The 15,146-nt window shown below is 42.7% G+C and overlaps 1 protein-coding gene across 1 annotated transcript in view; it reads right to left on the bottom strand.

The window, feature by feature from the left end:
• LOC117769355 (dedicator of cytokinesis protein 2) overlaps positions 1–14,757 on the bottom strand; it is a 101,701-nt gene extending 86,944 nt beyond the window's left edge. Inside the window, exons 1-17 of the mRNA XM_034598225.1 lie at positions 14,691–14,757; positions 12,771–12,854; positions 12,148–12,188; positions 12,015–12,070; positions 11,820–11,916; positions 11,585–11,733; positions 11,257–11,392; positions 10,470–10,627; positions 9,091–9,172; positions 8,746–8,881; positions 7,659–7,734; positions 7,432–7,508; positions 5,229–5,479; positions 4,656–4,754; positions 4,417–4,489; positions 4,032–4,135; positions 2,004–2,205 (exon numbers count right to left, since the gene is read on the bottom strand). Coding sequence (XP_034454116.1) covers positions 2,004–2,205; positions 4,032–4,135; positions 4,417–4,489; positions 4,656–4,754; positions 5,229–5,479; positions 7,432–7,508; positions 7,659–7,734; positions 8,746–8,881; positions 9,091–9,172; positions 10,470–10,627; positions 11,257–11,392; positions 11,585–11,733; positions 11,820–11,916; positions 12,015–12,070; positions 12,148–12,188; positions 12,771–12,854; positions 14,691–14,733 — 1,864 coding nt within the window. The 5' untranslated portion in view covers positions 14,734–14,757. The remainder of the gene's footprint in view (positions 1–2,003; positions 2,206–4,031; positions 4,136–4,416; positions 4,490–4,655; positions 4,755–5,228; positions 5,480–7,431; positions 7,509–7,658; positions 7,735–8,745; positions 8,882–9,090; positions 9,173–10,469; positions 10,628–11,256; positions 11,393–11,584; positions 11,734–11,819; positions 11,917–12,014; positions 12,071–12,147; positions 12,189–12,770; positions 12,855–14,690) is intronic.
• Between the last annotated feature and the right edge of the window lie 389 nt (positions 14,758–15,146).

Genomic DNA, 15,146 nt, shown 5'->3' with positions numbered 1-15,146 from the left:
CCCATTAGGAGAACAAATCATACCTGAAACACACACACACACACACACACACACACACACACACACACACACACACACACACACACACACACACACACACACACACACACACACACACACACGTTATGCAACAGTGACCTAATTAGCATATTGTTGACTCACCTGGATGTCTCCGTTGCCCTTATCTGCCCTCACCTCCCTTTTCAACCCTTTTATTTTTTGCAAATTGTCTCGTCTCTGTCGTGTTCAGTGATACAAGGGGTCCTCTGGTCATATAGGCTGGGTCATCCACTAAGCATAAGGTTGGTGGTTCAATCCCCAGTTCCTCCAGTCAGAGTGTGAATGGAAAGCGCTGCACACAGAACCTCCCTATGAATGTGTGTAAGTGGGTGATTGTGAAGTGCTTTGCGTGGTCGTTAAGAGCAGAGAAGTGCTTCATAAACGCAGTGCATTTAGTTAATGCCATCACTTCACATCCACGAGCCAGCCTTTTAAACTCCCTGCTTAGTTTACTGCCTCCATTCCAACCTAGAGCTGAACCCTGCCCACTCCCGACTGGCCCGTGTCTCAAAGCTCTTTTCCAGAGGGGCTGAGCGGGGTCACAAGATCAAACTGTATTTTTATGCAGCACAGTGATCATTGTTGTATCTTTGTAGGTTCACCTGCTGCCGCTTTGTCATTCATTTGTTTTGCTTATTTTTGCTTTGTTTGACCTTGTGGTTCATTTGTTCTTATCCTTTCACTCACATTGTTCAGTGAACTTGGTATTTAAAGTCCTTTTTCTCTCTGTGCCATATTGCTGGGCGCTAAGACCCCCTGGTGAGGCCCCTACAGTTAGTGCACGTGAATAAAAGCACTGGGACATGAATGCCATTAGCAGATTTGGCTGTGAGGTTTTGCCGTGCTGCTCTTGACGTGACTAAGCGATAGCACCTCAGGGCATCCTCACTTTAGTCTGTTTCTCCATAACAGCCTCAGCTTGGGTTTGTTAATGCCTGACTGACTTTTAAAAAAAATATTTCTGGATCCAATCAAGGTTTTATAAGACCGAATCTCTTTCGCTACAAATGTCGAAAAATTGTAAGTTTAATATGTTATTATTTTCTTCACAGCATTTGAGTCTCGTCTGTGTTCCTCGTAACTAACTGCCAACTGAGCTCGGTAAATGCAGATTTTCTCATCATGCACCTGCAACATGGAATAACAAACAGAACGATCTAAAACTACACTTATTTTTCCCTTTGGCACTTAAATTCTTTAACCTCATCTAACCTTGTTTTAGTTGATTCATTTGCTTTACATTTAATTTTCTGTGCTGTATTTATTCCTAAGGCTTTTACTTCTGCTCTTTCTATTTACTATTTCAATGTTTTTTATTTGTGTTTTCTTAGTGTCTTGGAATGTTTTGTTTATTTTCTGTACTCTTCAATACCGTAACGTATTAACCCGAGTTAAAATAATGGTTAAATGAATGAATCAAAATTCCCAAAGGTTTTTAAGCCAGTATTTCCTGTGGAGCAGTTCCTCTTACCGCAAGGACAAAAAAAATTCCCTGCATTTCACCTCCAAAATTTCTTGATTTTCTGAGTTAAAATCTGAAACTCCCACACATTTAGTCCATGAAGTGACAGTGCAGTTAGACACTGGAGCAGAGAGTTTTCCAGCTTGCAGCTCAGCACTGCATTTGTCCTCCACCAATGTCACAGCTAACTGATGATTCATTGTCTTTGCTTGGCCTTATTACTTTGTAGAAAGAAGATGTTAATTAATGTTTTGACGTGTCAGGTTTAATTTCAAACACGCTCCTCCTCATAACTCCTGCCCTGACTTTCCTTAACTTCTGTGTGTAGAGGTGTGTGTGTGTGTGTGTGTGTGTGTGTGTGTGTGTGTGTGTGTGTGTTTCTGAATTAAAATGCTTCGCCCTGCCACGTCTATTAGTGTCAACACAACATCGTAAAAGGTGTCACGTGATTGTGTAACACCTGCCCGACACGCACACCTACCATTCTGGGTGAGTTTGGTGGAGCAGACCAGGGTGGAGATGCTGAAGCTGTCCCTGGAGCTGACCGACAGGCCTCCCCCGCACCCGGACACGTTGCTGGAGCTGCGGTTCAGCCCTGACCCCTTATGGAGGTCGCTGTGTTGGTGGCGCGTCGAAGGCAACGACAGGTAGGAGTTCACATCTTCCATGCGCTTGCTGTCGCCCTGCGAGGACAATGTCATCTTTTTAAACCGACAATGACGAGACAACAACGCAGATGTTTGTGTGGCGCAGCAGCACCTTTGGACAAGAACTATATTTCCTGTGTTTAAAAAAAGTCTTGATGCAGATGTGGGAGCAGAGAGACACTACGGTTTTCCAGGCTTGCAGAGATTTATTAGGCTATTTGAAGTCACCATTTCCACTGTCATAACACCATGTGATCACAGCGCCTTATCTACTTCCACTCAGCTTTGGTTTGTAAACTCATAACTTTGAAAACAGTGGAGTCGGAGTGGGTTCGAAAAATAAGGCCAAAAACAAAAACACCAATTAATGGCTCAGCATTTTTCTTCTCAGACATAAAGCTCTGAAAAAAAATAAACAGTGGTGAATAGAGTCAACAAAAAGGAAAGAAGGCAAAAGAAGATATCTTCTCTCCGCATCTTAACTTTAGATTTAATTTATCAGCTTGATCATATTCTAACTGTTTAACATTTATCCTTACATACATTTACCATCTTCAGTTGAAAGATTGATGTCCCCCTGGTCCTAGTTCCTATGATAAAGGTTCTGCCTACATTGGTTCACTCTCTACCAGGCTTGGATGATCTAAAGACAGTTTAGACTTTTATCATTTTACACATTGATATCCTCTGGCAGGGGCCTTTTAATTGTTCCAGATTCTCGGCTGAAGACTAAGGTTGACGGAGCTCGCTGCTTAAAATAATACGGCAGTTTGACTCAGTAGCTTCTTTCAAATCAAAGCTTAAAACTTACTTTTACTGTACCAGATTCCCGGATTTTTACCAATTGTAGTTTTTATTACAGTAAAGGCTTTCTGTCACATTTTTAGTTTTATTTTCTTCTTTCATGACTGTGATTTTCATGTTGTTTTCATTCATTTTTACTTGTGTTTTTTTTAAAAGCTTTACGTCACTTTGTTTTGAGAAGTGCTCAAATAAATAAAGATATTATTATTAATAAAAGACTCGTCCTTTTTAATGCCACATCCCTATGCAATAAAGAGCGACTAGTTGGGAAAGCTGTGGCAACAAGATTGAAGCCATGAGTGGCACGGAGATCGGGAGGAACGCAGAGATAATCGAGAGAGGGCACCGAGGGTCTGTGAGTGAATCACGAGTAATTAATCTTCATTGCGTTTGGCATTTAATCAATAAGGGATTCAATCTTAGCTCTGGCTCATTTGGCAGGAAATCTATTTGGTTTCGCTCTGCCTGTCTGGGTGGCCATACTCTTCCATCCAGGGGACTCACTATATGTTTAGGTCTGCGTTGATGCAACAGATGACAAATTCTTTCCCTGGTATTCACTTTTGTTATCTTCCTCTTTTTTGTTACCATGTTTTATGCAAACAACCGAGCATTATTCAGTGATCTGTAAACCTTACAATTCATTTCACTCTTTTTTTGATTGGCCATTTAAAAAGAAATGTTCCAGGTTCGTTGTAGTTGGGCTGTTCCGTCCAAAACCTGTTGGTTAATGAGCTGTGACCTTTCTTCATCATGAAAGAATCACTGTGTGTTGTTTTCTGTATCGGCCTTCTAAGTCTGAAAGCTCTGCACATTGATCTGCTATTCGGCTGCCAAATGTTACTCTTCTGCAAAATCGGGGGGTCAGGGGAGATGACATTTTAGGGTGACAGTTAAGTAGTTGCACGTCCACCTTTTAAAAAAAAATCTGGTTTTCAGTTTAATTATCTAATTCACCATTTATTTGGGTAAATGTAAAATCTTTGGAGAGGACACGGAACACACTTTAAGTTGAGTTTTTGTTTTGTTTTTCTTTATGCAAAACTTTTGTTTCTGACCTTGAAGACGACAAGGTCATGAAGTCCATCCTGCAGAACCGTCCCATCCTCTTTCATCAGACGCACAAAGGCCATGGCAAAGTTCTTCTCACTCCTGTCCTTGGCTGAAAAGGGAAGAAGACGTGTGAACGGAACCGAGGGGGAGCGGGTCAGGGGGAGAAACACATCAGGGGAATAATAGAAGAAGGGGGGAGGGAGGGGGGAGAATTGCGGCATGGCAGGAAGGAAGACCAGGTCAGGGGTGCGTAATGACGCCGTGGGTCATTTCCCAAATTGCCTCCAATCATTCGTTCCTTAAAGAGTCACAATATATACACTCTGGGATTGTAGGAGAGATGTGACGAGCGTGCACGTATGGAGAGAGGAGACGAGGGCTGATACTCACACTCCAGTGAAGAGCGGTGTCTGAACATGAAGCGTAAATGAATTCTGTGCATTTCTTCCAGAGGGACTGCCACCTGGAGGACGTCTTGTGTTATTATACAACATAAAACAACTGAATCCTAACACTTCGAAGGTAAAAAATTAGGTTCTGGGGTTGAAATGAGGATCGCAAATGCCGTACAACAACCAGACATCGTCGAGGAAATTGAAAAAGTGTCTTAAACAAATACTGACACACACCTTAAACGTCTCCATCCAGCGGGGCTGTTTGATTTGGTAGTAGATGACGGATCTGTACTCACCGACCGCCTTATCCCCTGCTCCCAGACAGATGGAGTTCTACGAAAGAGGGAGGGAGAGGAATATATGTTTTATATTGAGCTGAGGGATTTTATGTTTATGTTTGTGTGTGTGTGTGTGTGTGTGTGTGTGTGTGTGTGTGTGTGTGTGTGTGTGTGTGTGTGTGTGTGTATTTATGCCTAAAATGGATTTTCATTCTGAGATAAAGCCACGTCTATGTGCCCCTGACTACAGAGGGTGAGTGAGTGTTTGATCAGTGTTGTGCTTGCTCACTGGCCCATACCACCTCAATCTTTGAAATACAGAAAACGCGGTACACACACACACACACACACACACACACACACACACACACACACACACACACACACACACACACACACACACACACCTGCAAACTCCCCCTCAAACAACACACACCCAAACCTATCCCCCTTCACACAAATTACAGTCCTGTTCAAACACACCAACACCCCCTGCCCCTCCCCGACCTCATCTCTCCATGCAGCTCACCTGTATGACCTTGCCCTCCTCATCACAGACCCACATGATGACCTCCACGTTTTTCTGAGTCGTCTTGTTGTACTTGTCGAAGTCGCCGCCCTGCAGGGTGAGGTAGATGTCGTTGCGGACGTCCCCCGGCATGATGATCTCCGGGAAGCCCAGCTTGCGGGCCACCATGGTGCTGCGGTCCACCAGGTGGGGGTACTCCTTCCGGATCTGAACTATGTCCCCGACCAGAGCCTTCATGGTGACCCACAGACCTGGACAGGGGGGAAGTTAGAGAAAGAAGGAAGTCTGTTCATTCGCTGAGGCCCAACTGTCGCCTTAAATCCAAACAAGCTGCACCAAATTCACACACTCACAGAAATCAGCAAAGTAAATGTGTCTGGTTTAGTTTTTTTGATATCAAGATCCCAAAAAACTGTAAAAAAAACCTCTCCTGGTGCAGATCCACACCAAAATTGAATTCGCACCTATCCTTCATCCTTCGTCCAAGTTTTGTGGAAACCTGTACAGTTGTTTTTGTGTTATCTTGCTTACAAGCAAACAAACCAACTAACAATAAAATGGACAGGGATGAAAACATAACCTCCTTGGCAGAGGTAATAATGATAGATTGCAATCCCTCCGCACAGATATATAACTTCAAACTACTTTTTATTTTAAAAACTAGTTTAAAGTTATATACTTGATCATATCTGCAGAATTAAATTAAATTAGTAAAACATGTGAAACATAGCTGAATGTTATTGTGGGACTCCATTACTAGATATTCACTCTCAGGGAAAGAACCTTTTCCATATTAACAAAGCTTGATACTGACTGGCCTATATAAACTTTTAAATAAGAGTTCCTCTTCATTCATTAATTATTCAGGATTTGTTTAAAGTACTGTAAACAGCTATATATACAATACTGTCAAATCCATTAGTGACCAAAGCTGATCACACAAACCAACTCATGTAAACACAGGATATGTGTAGAACATATCCTGTCTACCCTAATTCTGACTTGGCTGCTGCTGTAACAACTGAATTCCCCCAGTGTGTGGATCCATAAAGTTTTATCTTATCTTATCTTATTTAATACTTCCCACAACTTTATAGAACTAAATATTCATGAATGGAAGTGCCACTCCAGGCTGTTTCCAATGAGCACTACATAAGTATGTTTTCATTTCCCCTCTGCAGGTAAGTAAATCCAAATGAAAAACAAATTAATGACCAAAGAATTTGACAGGCATAATTCAGACTGATTTAAAAAATCTTCACATGTTTTCAATGACCCACAAAAACTCCAGGGAGATCCACTCTGTGTTTATCTAAACCTGTAAATAACAGTATTAAATGTGTAAAAAAAAGTTGCTATTCAAATTGGCAGAAATTGAAAGCAAAAAAAGGGGGAAAGAGCCATTTTAGGAAAAATAGTTGGCAAAATCTAGACTAAGTCCCAAACCCACATTTTCAAGGCTAAACACATCCCTCCAGGGAAAAGTGTGAATGTGTGTTACTGTGTGTCAGCCACTCAAAGTGAGAGGGAGGGGAGATTAAGGGTGAGTAATGTTAAGAACAGACATCTGATGGCCTCGGGTTCTCCCTCCCTATCTGTTCGTCCGAGTGATCCTTTCATATCTAGGTTGTGCCCCGGGCCTTGAGGAGCGAGGCGAGGGTTAAAGAACTGAGCGATAGGACAGTGCAGTCCTGCATTCGGGTTCAGTTCATGTGGAACGAGTCGGTGTCAACCACAGGGGCTGTCAAAGTCGGCTATAAACATGAGGTAGTGGGCAGAAGGACTAGAGGCTGGTGATGAAGAAGGAGAAATAAAGGGTAAGTAATATGAAAACGCTGAGCTCAAGGGCGCGAGCGATCCATCAGGATAATGTGCTTCTTTCTCACACACGCAGCAGAGAGAGGAGGCGAGGATACAGCGAGAAATGGCCATTTTATCTGACCACAAATGGCTGCAGCGTGCACAGTCCAGTGGGAACCTTCAGCCAGAACCGGGCCGCTAAAATTGGCAGAGTGGTCACATGGCTCACACACACAGACACAGACACACACACACACACACACACACACACACACACACACACACACACACATGCACACAGACACACACACACACACACACAGACACACACACACACACACAGGCACACACACACACACGCAAAAGGAAACAGAGAGCACAGCCTGTAAGTGCGGTACGCTACCTTGGCCGCCGCTGTCTCCTCGTGATGCGGTCACTTTGTTCAGCAAGGTGTGAAGAAAGTCGTTCTCAGCGACCACCCTGGAGCCAAACAAATACACACAAGCACACTTGAAACGCACAGGAAAACGTTTAATCTCCAAATCGTGCTCATGATGACACTTTCACCCCTCGCAGGTCACAGGAACATGGAGAAGAGGTGGCGTAATAGAGGAGGGAAATAGGACGTACGGGAAGAAGGGGATGAAGTACTGCTTCTCTTCATCACATTCAGCCTTCCCTTTGATGATGTCGCTGATGTCCATCACTGCAGAGAAGGGGAAACAAATGTGTCTGTGATGAGAAAAATCCATAGAAATGTCTGTACGGTAACTTGTGATCAGTCAACACTGACAGGCTGTGAGATTTTATGAGGGTTTAGAATAAACAGTTTTTGAGACAGTGGCAGCAAGTCACAAGACTATGGTTTTGATGGGCAGCTCCCAGGTGTTAAAGCAGCAACGTGCAACTTGTTTTACCTTAAAATAGCAGCTTAAATATGAGTTTGGCGGTTCACATGATTTCCTTGAAAACACACAGATCATCCGCTGTGTTCTCGCATCAAATTCCCCTGACCCCCTACAGACAGGCCAGGCGGAGAAAGTCTGCAGATAATCCGGAGGCTCTCACACAGACTTTTGCATTCACACATGCATCTCCTCTGGAGGAAAATACTGAGTACCTGCGGATTTCAGTGCATGTCTGAAAGCAGCTCGAGTGAATCAGCATTTGTTTCCGATATTCAAAATAGAAATATATAGCAAATATGAAGAGTTCTGACCAGAGTTTGTTACTGCAGCTCTACTGGTTCAGGAAGTCAGGGATCATGAGTTCAGAGCCACACTCAACACATTGATAGGGTTTGATTTTTTTCTCTACATTATCTCCATTAACTTCGTAGAACTAATCACCCCATGTGGCTGCAGAGGGCGCTGATGCTCAGTAAAAGTTAGACAGTGTTGCTTTAATATATCAGTGATAAAACTTGCGGCTGCAGCAGCAACAGCTCATAACTCAGACAAATTGACTCTGTCCTTTGGGGAACAAGAGTAAAAGAGACTAAAGAGGCCGCTAAAGGACGCTACTGTTGGATAAAGTGGTGTAAACATTGCGACGCAGTGAGACGAATCAGCCTGTCTCTATCATTAGATACACAGCAGCTTATCAGAGTGAAGCCTGATAACCACAATAAATACTGCGCATCACTTTACTGCTCAAACTGGAAATTTAGATGCACTTTTGACCAAAAAACTAATTACATTGGCTCCAGTTCAAGTACCTGCCACACCAAACGCCCGCCTCAGACCATGAGTGCACTTCTTGTTTTTTTCCTCTTTCAGGTCCATCGTGCCCACTCTCACTATCTGACAGATCAGATAAATCTTCTCTCTGTTCAGATCCTTGTTTCCCAGGTCCTGGAAGACAAAGATACAAAGGGGAAGGAGAAAAGAGAGTGAGAGTGAGAAACGAAAACAAAAGAAGGAAAGGAAGTGGGAGAAGTGCAGTTGGGGACAGACGATTAGGAGAGGAGAGGATGAGAGAAAGAAGAGAGAAGGACGCATACAGTGTTCTGTGTGTGCGTCTTAAAGAAACAGTGCGACAGTGCACTCCTGTGGTCACTTACTGTAAAGACAACTTTCAGGTTGTTGAGCAGGTCGATATCTTTGGGGAATCCTTCGCTGCCCCAGCGCACCATGTAGTTCTCACTGCACAAAGAATGTCTAAAAGTTAATACATCACATCACAACACGTCTTATTGAAATCCTGCAGACTTACTCGAACCAAAGTGAATTCTGTTTTAGGGGCATGTAAATATTTCCACGTACAACGACGACTCAAAACAAGATAGAAACGGTGTCTGTGTCCAGGGGGGAGTGAGTGTTTGGTCCAGATAAAGCTGGACTCTCTACCTCCCTCATCTTGTGCTAATCTTTAGAGGAGAGTCACGCGGCAGCTCGACTGGCGCACATGAGCGAACTGTGTGAGGTGTACAGACGTGACATGTTCTTTTTCTTTAATTTCAGTTCTGCTCTGACAGACGCGGATCTGGTAATGATACCCAGAGCTGCTGCCTAATAATTTACATTCAAGTACTGAAAATACATCCCTGCTATTGTCAATGGCATTTTTCTGACATTCATCTCTGACGAGCATGCATCAGCGTGTGTGGGTACAGAGAGAGAGGCAAATCAAAACTGACAATAGTAATGAAACCCTACAATCTGTAGAAAGAAGAGGGGTGTAGAATAACGTTTTTTGAGTCGGTGGCAGCAACAACAGGCTAAAAAGCAGAAAACTTCATGGTTGGTACCAGCAGAAAATGGCTGTGGTTATACTGGGAAGCTCCCGGGTGTTAAAGAGACACTATGCGACTTTTACTCCCTTTAAAATAGCAGCTTCAAAATGAGTTTGATGGTACGTTGACTTAGAAAAGAGAGAATGGTGCCACTTCCATTCCTTTTAGAATATCAATGGTTCAAGAAGCTGGGGATTATGGGTAATATTCACCGATCTGATGTGTTTCAGTTCAGTTTTTTGTTTTTTTACTCAATATGCTCTTGTGTGGAAGATCATCAGAAATCAGGACAAAGAAAGTACAAGACGATGGAATGGAAGGTGGATATACACTGAAAAAAGAAGGTGATGCATCCGGGTCTATCTAAAAACTCCCAGCTGCTGTGACAGAGTCACTGATATACCCAGAGAGACAGTGAGTGACAGGCCTTAGCATCAGCCCTGTCAAACTCCACATAGCGCTGCCAGTCAGTATGTGCTGCCCTATAATTTGTGTTTTATGTATTCTTATTTCTGGCGGAGCATTGTTCTAACTTAGCGGGGTTCAACAATAGTGACAAAAAGAGGACGAGAACAGAGGGAGAGGGATATCGACACAAGGAAATAGAGAAGAACGGAGGAGGGTGTGTGTCTGTGGGCCGGTGCATGTGTGTGTGTCAGAGTGTGTGTGTGTGTGTGTCTCAGTGTGTGCATTACGAGGAGTGCTACCTGATGATGGTCTGTTTGTTGGGGTCATAGAGGGACATGAAGAGCTCGGAGTCCTCTCCAATGCGACACACAAAGTTCCTGACAAAGACGTAGAGGCTGTGGGTGGGGGAAGATTGGATCCGTGCTGAGATCCCGCTGTGGTCCCTCTGGATGTTGGACTGCGGGCGGAAGACATTCATTTCAGGAGGTTACGTTGTTGGAACAAGAGTTTTAACCGAATAAAAAATGCCAGGAGAGAAAGTTCATTTTAGGATCCCGACAAATCGGATCAGCTGGTGTAACATTAACCTTAATCTGGGATGTGGCTGCATCATCAAGATTATTGGTTTTCTAAGAGAGGAAATATATATGAGTAAGAAAATCATGACGAGTAGATTCTCTTCCTATTAATCAGTCAGTGTTGAAATGTGAAATGAGCTGCGTGGGGCTAAGGTGGAGGCAAGGAAATTTGCAAAGAAATGAATTCTTATATAATCGGCGCCAGAAAAATGTATTAACCATGAACATTTCATTATGTCTAACTTAACTAGTTCTAATCAAAAGGAAAAGAACGGAATGATATGATGTGATAGTGATTCCAACCGTACTTAATTACATTTAGGGATAGGACCCATGGAAAGGAGGGAACGGTTTCTTAGGAGACATCCTAATCTAGTGCGGACAAACCACAGCAAAGTTACTAAATAAATTGAATTATGACGACAACATCTGCCATCACATTCCCCAACGAGAGCCTCTCTATGCTCCTGGAGACCCAAACACTCCCGTCTCATCCATCTGTCTGTACCTTCTCCTCTTTGATGCGTTCATTGATCTTGGCCGTGGCCTCCTCGTGAGCCCGAAAGAGACTGATGACGCTCGCCTGCTCTGGGTCCAGAATGTTCCCGTCCTCGTCTCGAACGACCTGGTCCAGCTCCAAGATCCTGGGGTCGGGAGGAGAGGATGGGGTTCAGAGTTGGGGGTGTTGATGGAAGGTGAAGAAAGAGACAACAAGCACAGGTGGAAAACGAGGAAGCAGAGAGGGGTGAGGGGAGGGAGGACACTAAGAGTGTCCAGGCTTGAGCAGTTGTTGTATAAACGTGTAAACCTGCGAGTTTGTTTTCGAGCAGACGTACTTGTTGCCGTAATCAATCTTGGAGGTGACTTTCTGCTTGAGCTCCTTGAATTCGTCCGTGGGCAGAGTGCCGGACAGGAGCTGGGAACGCCACTCCATTAGTTCCCACATCAGTCTCGGGACCTGCTTCACACGCGTCTCTCTATTGGCCTGACCAGGAAGACGTATGGTGTTACACTCTCACTCACACACACGAAGAGTGGTTTTGCCCATTCGTTTTTTTGTTTTGTTTTTACCGCAAAGAGCTGCTTCCATATGCTTCCCCACTCCCTCAGTGTGGTGGTCACCTCCTTCACCAAGGGCATCTCTGCAAACATCACCACCTCCTCATTTCTACACACACAAATCAAAATGTTACGAACACAAACAAAAAAAAAACTTTGCAAACAGAGAAAGGCTGTTTTTTTCGTTTTTTTTATTATTCCACTCACCCTCGTTTTTTAATGACCACCTCCTTAAGATGGACAAAACTGGCGGGGAACACACCCTAGAGAGGAATGAGTGTGTGAGGACATGAATTAACTGATAGCTGTGACCTATCTGCTAAACTACCAGAGCTCTTACCTTTTGGGTTTTGTTCCTCGCCAAGTAGCCCCTGTACCACCCTGAAAGACACAATGACATCTTAGCATTGTCACACAGACACACATGCACACAAGCATATGCACATACACAATAACGTATTACCTCCGCAGAGGAGGTTATGCTTTCACCCTTTCCGTTTGTTTGTTTGTTTGATTAGAACAGGATTCTACAAAATACTGCTGAACAAATTCCCATGAAACTTGGTGAAACGATGGGACATGGCTGAAGAAAAAACTCATAATTTTGGTGCGGATCTGGAAAATGGGGCAAATCCGACATGTTTAGGTGAGTGATATCAATGAGCAGGTGCAATTTGGTGCAAATCCAAATAAAATATGTGGATCTAGTGAATTTAAATGTGGTTTCATAAGGTGAATGTTGGGCCTTCTCAGAGACATGAGCTCTACTGAGATCTATTCTAGTTTTAACAATAGGTTTGCCTATAATATGGGGAAATACCAGTTTGTTTTAGGACATGTTACATGATGCAAAATATCAAAAAGTATCTATATGTATAAAAGATATAAACATAGAAAGATTATTCAGGAGAATCACATGATAATAGTGATGGTGAAGTTGTTTATGTTTTGAGGTTTTCTCACCTTCGCAGGCTTCCTGGATGTGAACAGCATCTCCCACCTCCAGAGAAAGCTGCTTCTCTCCAGTCCCGATAAAATTCCACTTCACTAAAAACAGAAAGCGTCGAGAGTCTGATGAAGGGCACAGCTGAAAAAGTGAACCCAGCCGAGAACTCCGATGATACGAATGTTGGCACAAGCAAATTAGATTTGCCGGCGAAGCTCTGCAGTTTTTTGCAACCTTGGCAACAGTCGGCGTTGGCGTCAGGCTGCAGCGTGAGAGCAAACATTTGAACTGACTGTGGTGATGATCGCTCACAGCTCCAGCAGCAGAGGAGAAACTCTCTTTCAATGGACAAAAATCTTAAAGTGAAATAAAAACTCCTGGTGGCGTTATTATAAGTAACAACTCCTCTCTCCTTTGTACAATGTTGGAACATTCGTTTGAAAATGAACATGCAAACAGAAAATAAGTACATTTCATTAAATGTTTACTTATCTTAGTATTTAGTATTGTTTTATTCTCACTTCTATTGTTATTTATATTAGTCACTGGTTCTGCATTACTCTGTATACACTTTATGTTTTTATTCAATTTAAAATACACTTAAAACTTTACTTATATTTACTTGTGTTTTTAGACTTAATACTGACGTGAATTTCCTTCTGAATTGATAAAGTCTTATCTTGTGTTAAATAATGCAAATGCACAATAATAATTAGCTACAAGTTAGTAACCATTTACAATTTCATACATAGTTTCAAGTTGTAGACTTTAAGAACAGTCTCATCTTGTATTTATTCTGAATATCATTTAGCAGCAATGTGTAAAGTGGTCAGTTATGACCTGTGGTTTACTGTCTGAGTATTAGAGCTGCAGGTGTTTGCAGCAGCTATTGTACACTGCATTACTGCAAAGTGCATTATTGTTGCAAAAAAAAAAGCTGTCAAACTATTTGTGTCTGTCTGTCTGCACTATAGCTCACAGGTTTAGATGTCCCCAATCTAAAAGTTTGTGAGCTAAACATTAAGAATTAAAAAAAGAAAAGTATTTCTATATCCACACAGACATAAATATTCACATTCTCAACATTATGCTGTTTCAACTTTTCGTTCCGACCGGCTCTTTCTGCAGATTTCAGCTGTTCAGCTTTAACCTCAAGCTTCGTTTCTTGTTCCCTCACTTCCTGTGTTTTAGTCTCACACAGACCAGGAAGATGTTCAGCTTCGATACAGAAGATAAACCAAACATGACATCGTGTTGCTTCTGAGTATATTCATGAAGATACAAGTGGTACAACTGCCTCCCCTCATTTTCTACGATACAAACTTTAAGTCCAATTTATTGCCTAATAAATCAAAGCATCGTCTGCTACAGGTCTTTGAGCCTAAATATCTGACTTCTTTTGAGAATTGCATATCTGGAAGCAACTCCACCAGATTCAACCCGCATAACAGATACCGACTCTACTGAGAGGTCGTACTTACACAGTAGATCATTTGTTACAGGTGGTAAAACAAATCTTTCTAGAAAGAAAGGTTAGTTTTCAGGAATAATTTAGCTTCAAGCTTAAGTATTTATGTTCTTAGCAACATGCTGTGCATGGAGCCGACTGTCACTCATATCAGCTTAGGATGACGGTACTTCTGTGATTTTATCTGCAGCTCTAAATTGTTTTATAGCACAAAATCTTGAGCAGTGAATATATCATTTTAGGATTTAAATTCGTTTTTAGGGGCGGGAGTGTATCTGATGTGTACATCCTACAGTTCAATGAGGCCATGAGCACCTGCTCACATCCTGTCAGGCAGGAAGTGATGGGCATCCATTTTTCTTATACTTATTTTAGTTTACCATCACACTTCAACAGACACTATAATTACATGTATATGCACTTACACACACGGTCTCACACACACACACGTGGGCGCATAATGACTTACCTACACCGTACCGCTCTTTGGTGGTCCTCGTCCACGGAGCCATGACTGCACGCAGTCCCTCACCTACTTTTCTCTCTCTTGGAGTCTCCTCCGACTCTTTTGCTATCACTTTTTGCTAAACTTCTCACTTCTGCTTTTGTCTAACTTTAAATGAAAGCACTAAGCCCATCCCCTTTGCGTCTCTTCCTCTTCTGTCTCTCCTCTCTTCCTGCCTTCAAGCGATTAAGGGGAAGTGGGTGAGTTCAACAAGGTGGAGTCTCACAGCGCCCGCAGACCTGCGTAGTGTGTGCCGTTTCCATTTTTCTCATTTGATCTGAATGGATGGCTTAATCTGATTGAGAAGTGAGCTGAAAAACATCCACAGCAGCTACAAAAAGGGATAAAAAGTATATGATATCTTAAGTATATAAAGTTACTTATGCTGTTAAAACTACTACAGAGATGTGTTTTTTCATC

This window comes from Hippoglossus hippoglossus, chromosome 10 (assembly GCF_009819705.1).
Source record: "Hippoglossus hippoglossus isolate fHipHip1 chromosome 10, fHipHip1.pri, whole genome shotgun sequence".
NCBI classification, from domain to species: Eukaryota; Metazoa; Chordata; class Actinopteri; order Pleuronectiformes; family Pleuronectidae; genus Hippoglossus; species Hippoglossus hippoglossus.
The sequence above is the reverse complement of the archived record's forward strand: the minus strand, read 5'-3'. Positions and strand labels throughout refer to the sequence as shown.